General features: G+C 34.3%; 1 protein-coding gene across 3 annotated transcripts; it reads left to right on the forward strand.

Moving 5' to 3' along the window:
* The first annotated feature begins 640 nt into the window (after positions 1–640).
* Positions 641–5,298, forward strand: LOC130675965 (uncharacterized protein DDB_G0284459-like). 3 transcript variants are annotated; one of them, XM_057481898.1, is made up of 4 exons: positions 641–848; positions 1,014–1,154; positions 1,251–4,246; positions 4,330–5,298. In XM_057481898.1, exons 2-4 carry the CDS (start codon positions 1,034–1,036, stop codon positions 4,543–4,545), a joined length of 3,333 nt encoding a protein of 1,110 aa, XP_057337881.1. In that variant the 5' UTR covers positions 641–848; positions 1,014–1,033; the 3' UTR covers positions 4,546–5,298. The 3 variants fall into 3 exon arrangements, with proteins under 3 accessions (XP_057337881.1, XP_057337882.1, XP_057337880.1); XM_057481899.1 differs by having other exon boundaries at positions 1,269–4,246; XM_057481897.1 differs by having other exon boundaries at positions 1,014–4,246.
* Positions 5,299–5,406: the final 108 nt, after the last annotated feature.

The raw sequence follows: 5,406 nt of genomic DNA on the forward strand, positions 1-5,406 counted from the left end.
TTTTAAAAATAATAACGGAGACGAAATGTGTAACAAATAAATAATAAATGTACAATATGGTTTGACAGAATATTAATTATTGTGGAAAACTCGTTTTTTTAAATTAATTATTGACACGGAAAAATTTAATAATAACAGAGGAGAGATAAGTTAAATCGCGGCAATTTGTTCTCTCCCACATTGCGAATTAAGAGTTCGCGACTATTATAGTTTTTTACAATGACATTTGTGTGTGTCCAGGTTGTCATTTGCGGTTTCCGTCGAGATGGAGCTACGAATATTGTTATGGATGTTAAACACACACGCGTCATGTTTTTTATAAAAGAAAATTCGATTGTGGCGCCATTTTGGTGTTTTTTTAAACATCAGTCGATAAATTGAATTTTTTAAATTACGATTTATATTTGAAATTTAAATTTATTGTTGGGGTAAAAAATTAATGCGCTCGGTACTTTAATTACTTTAATTACTCATCATTATTATTATTTAATGATTTTTTAAATTATGAATGATTCTGTTGTCGCAAATTAAATTATAAATTTAAAATTTCAAGTGGCGCCTGGTGTTGGAAAATTTAAAAAGTAACAGTTTGAATGCGCGCGCAACTGTTGATTGTTAGGCACTTGCGCATGGCCGCCATGATGGAATAGTGCGAGAAATTTCTTGGTCGGTTGGTTTTTTACTACAATTACGTCGTATGTTAAATAAATAACAATTTGCGCGGTAAATAAAACGCAACTACGCGGGAAAGTAAAAAATTGTAATTAATTATTTAAAAAAAAAAATAGTGATTAATTTTTAAGGGAGATTTGAATTTTTAAAAACTCAAGTTTATGACAAAGGCGTTGGTAAGTTTATGAAGAACTTGTTTGAACTTGTTTTGTTTGATCATAACAAAGAATTGAGGTTAGATTGTCGTTAGTCGGAAAATTCAATTTTTTTAAATTGACTTAATGAAGTAATTGACAGGTACAAGTAATTGTGGTAGCAAACTGATATTTTTTTATTTTCAGGAAGAGGTAAAACTGAAAAAATGCCTCGATTGAGATCGAGGCTGACTTCGAAAGAAAATGGCAACGGTCCTGTGGAAACAAAGAAACCAACGAAAACTCGAGGGACAGTTGGATCCAAAGTTGTGACAGCGAAAAAAAAAGGTAATGATGATAAATTGACAGTCGCTAATCCCCTAACGATATTACGATCACCAGTTCTGCGGGACAGAACAAATTTGACATTAGAACCCACGAAAGTTGATGTTTTGAAAAAAGGTATCGAGGACAAGGCAGCTGATGAGGGCATGAGGACCAAACCTGGTGAGTCTGTGGTGACGAGGCGGAAGAAGAGCGAGGATTTGGAGAGTGCGAAAGCAGCTGTCAGGGGTAAAACTAAAAATTCAAGGGAAAGTAAAGGCGAGGAGATTAGTCCGAGACCGTCAACTTCTAATGGCACTTCTGGTACTGCTGTCACTGATGTCAAGAAAAAAAATCTTCCGGCTAAAGCAGTTGGGAAAGTAACTGTCAAGAGTAAAGAAGTCGATGGAAAGAAGCCTCCTGTGAAGAAATTAAAGAGACTGGTTGAGCCGAAACCAGAATCTAGAGTCAGCACTCGAGCAAAGAAAACTGATGCTGCTGCTGATAAATTAAAACCTCCATCTAAGGATTCTAAGAATAAACCCAAAGATGGTGAGAAAAAATTATCTTTGAATAAATCTGATACTGAATCAGAAGTTTCAGCAGCTAAAGTTTCTGATGAACCAAAAGAGGTAAAGAAAAAATCAGTTATTGTTAAGAAATCAGCTGATGTTTCTCCCAAACGATCTTCGCGCGTTCGCAAGAGTAAGGAAGCTGATAAACCTGCAGAAAAAAAATTCTTCAAATTAAAACCAAAAGTACCAGCTTCTGCTGCGCATTCGAAAATCTCTCCGATGAAAAAACCGGTATTGGGTGCGAAGCAAAAAATCGGTGGAGGTAAAAGAGCTGGTGGCAAAATTGGCGGTGCGAAAGTGAGTACTTCTTTCCGTTTGCGGCAGACGACAATCAAGGAATCATTGGCTAATCTTTCCAAAAAGGCTTTAAGACCGCGACCGCCCCAGAAGAATTACAATGAAGCATCCAAAATTAATAATAAAAGTATTTCGCCGAAGAAAAAGGCTGGTTCTGAGAAAAAAGGACCAGTTTATAAAGAAAAAATGAATGAGAGTAATGGTGATGATAAACAAGATAATCCTGACAAAATATATGAATTTAGTTACGATTTAAATGATTCTCAAGAACGTGTGGGTAAACGTAAGAAGAAAATAATCCGAAGAGCTCCAGTCAAAAGAGCCAAGGCTAAGGCATTGATAAAAACCAAGACCGCTGCTACAAAAGGACCGAAGCCTGCAGTTACTTCAACTAAAGTACCAGAAAAAGTTGTCGAAACAAAACCAGCAGCTCCTGTAAAAGCAGATGCAAAACCTGATGAAAATAATCGAGTGATTCTAACAGTAGCAGCTGAAGTTTATGATCCTCCGCATTCACAGCCGGTTGTTGATAACAAGCCAGCCAAAGTACCAGAGAAAAAACATCCACTGCCTGTTGTAATTTCTTGTCAAGAACTGTCTGGTGAGAATCGTATCAACTGGACAACTACTCCCGTACAACCGAAACCTATGGAAGAAGAAGCATCCGGATCATCTCGTCCTTACAGTCAAAGACCGTCGACACAAATGAAAACTATGATGGATACTTCACTACTCAGGCGATCTCTCTCGCCGATTTCTAAGGCAGCTCCTAGTCCTTTTATCGAAGACACTGGCAGTCCATGGCGTCCTCTTCCGCTCAACTCATTCTCACGTGTGAAAAACGTCTTTCAAAGTACACCTCAGGGAAAAAAATTCAGTACTTTGTTGGGCAAAGCATCAGCTGTTGAAAACAAACGTTTGAGCACAAAGATGGACAAGATTCCAGAGATTAATAATGAAAATTCTATTTCGAAGAAAAACGAATCTTCTAAAAATATTCAAATTAATAATTCAAAATCTCCGAGGAAGTTTGGTACTGAGATATCTAATATCGACAATACTATCAGCAGCAATCGAGAGGGAATGAGTACGTCAAAGTCTCCTCGTAAGTTTGGATCTGACATTTCGAATTCAAATAATTCATTTCCAGTTAGTCCTGTTAAAAAGAAGCTTTCAAAATCATCGGTGGTCAGTAAGGAAAAATCCTCGGTGACTAACGAAAATAAATTATCTGTCTCAAGTACAAATTCAATTAACAGAGGAACTTCCATTCAAGAAAATCCAGTTGATGAAAATTTAGACAAAGAAAATTCAGCGCCAAATTATCAAAGTCCGAGCAAGACACCAAGAAAAATAAGCAGATCACCCGGTAGCCCTTTCAAAGGATTCCCTAGCAGTAGAGTTCTCCAAGAGTCTATTACTAGTCCCTTCAAAGGATTCCCACGTCAACTACAGGAGCCAGTAGTACCTGAAGTGAGGCCTGAGCCGCAGCCAGAATTTGAACCTCAACCAGGTCCGTCGGGGTTACAAAAAAATACTCCTCCCACTGACACATGGAAGCTCAAGCAATCAAATTTAAATAAATTTTTAAATTTACCGGAAAGGCCATCCAGAGCTCGGATCAGTACAGCTCATGGTCTGTTCGACGACTTGCATACCTCGCCAATTGAAGGAAAGGTAACTAAGAAAACCACTCCGGAGAAATTGGATGTTGGTAATGCATTTGGATTTGATGATGATGACCATGATTATGATGATTCAAATGCTAGCTATGGTATTGATAACTACGGTATTGATAACACGTCAGCTCAAATACCTGATGAACCTAAACAAAAACCAGAAGAAAATGGCGCGAAAACTAAAACACTTGAAAGAGTAAATAATAATATTAATAACAACAACAATAATAATAAAAACAAAAATAATAATAAAATTACTATTAAGAATAAAAATAAAAATAATAATAATAATGACCCGGAGCTTAAAAAAGCAACGAGATTATCTCTAGGAGAAATAAAGAGAACTCTGAGATCTAATACGGACGATAATAAAAATGCAGAGCAAGAGAAAAATAATCCCGAGGCAGCGATCAAAGGACACCAGTCACCGACTAAAAAAAGTGTCCCCGAAGTTGCTGATTATTCAAACACCTTTGATATTTTCAGTGACCATGAGTTGGACAAACAAAATAATGAGCAAACTGTTGGATTATTTGAAGATTATCTACCCGTTCATTTTCACCAGGTATTTATTCCACTTGTTTTAAATTATTTAACTTTTACTAATTACTTGCATTTACTAATCTATTATTTTTTTTAATTCCTTAGCCACCGAGATATTCCTACAAACGTAAACGCCGTAACCGTCTGACGTCTTGCGGTCATACAGAAGATGAGGATGATGAAGAGGAACATAAACGGGTGGTAAAGAAGAAGAAAGTCAGTAAAGTCGAGCGAGAACAAAAGAAAAAATTGGACGACTGGGCCAAGAGTGTTAATAAAACGTTCGAAGAGATCGAACACTTTGATTTAGTTGTCGAGTAGTTTTAAATATTTAGATTTTTAAAAACTTTATTTATTCATAATTTTTTTATTCTTTAGATTTTATGAGTATGAAATAAGTAACACTAAGTCTGTGAATATACTTAAAGTTGTTAATCACACGGATGAAGTGACCACTTCCTAAACCGTGGATTTACGGTGTATATATTTAAAAAAAAATCTATTACACTTTTTTACTCGTACTGATAAAAGTAAAAAATATTTAGAGATAAATTAATTATTTTATTAAACATTTAAACTTAAATATTAAAAGAAGGCAATATTTTTTGCATTAATTGTCAAATTAATGCTTAAAATTAAATACTATTAGTTATTAATTAAATATTTTTAATTGACAATAAAATGTTTAAAAAAAATTAATAAACATATTTAAGTTTGTCTTCAGTTTAAAAAAAAATATTTATTTTATAAGAGCGATGTTTAAATTCTAGCACGTGGTGTTTTAAAAAGTGACAAAGAGAAAAGTATAATTATTAAATATTTAAATATTTTAATTTGTCGATATATTTAAATTGTCAGTGTCTGGCAGTGCCTTGTGTACTGCTATCGGTGGTTATGGCTCATGGTACAAAGCTTATTTTAAAAATAACTAACGTCTAACAGAAACATGGCCAATGCTTATCTTTAAACTTACTCATGTACTTTGATAACAATATATTATTATTATATATTAAGTTCATACGATCATTGTTTATTTCAACAAATTAAATTAAACATAAACATTTTTATAATCCATTGATATTTATATTTATTTTCCCGTTATATTATCAATCATATTATACTAATTAATTATACATATATTTACAAACAATTGCGATAATTTGTATTCCGCTGTAGACTTTT

Source organism: Microplitis mediator, chromosome 10, assembly GCF_029852145.1.
Source record: "Microplitis mediator isolate UGA2020A chromosome 10, iyMicMedi2.1, whole genome shotgun sequence".
In the NCBI taxonomy this organism is placed as follows: domain Eukaryota; kingdom Metazoa; phylum Arthropoda; class Insecta; order Hymenoptera; family Braconidae; genus Microplitis; species Microplitis mediator.

What these genes read in the sequence shown, in the direction of transcription:
- LOC130675965 (XM_057481897.1), top strand. Translation starts at nt 1,034, where the DNA reads ATGCCTCGATTGAGATCGAGGCTGACTTCGAAAGAAAATGGCAACGGT. An exon ending in TACCCGTTCATTTTCACCAG is followed by an intron (nt 4,247 to 4,329) that starts GTATTTATTCCA and finishes TTAATTCCTTAG; the next exon opens with CCACCGAGATATTCCTACAA.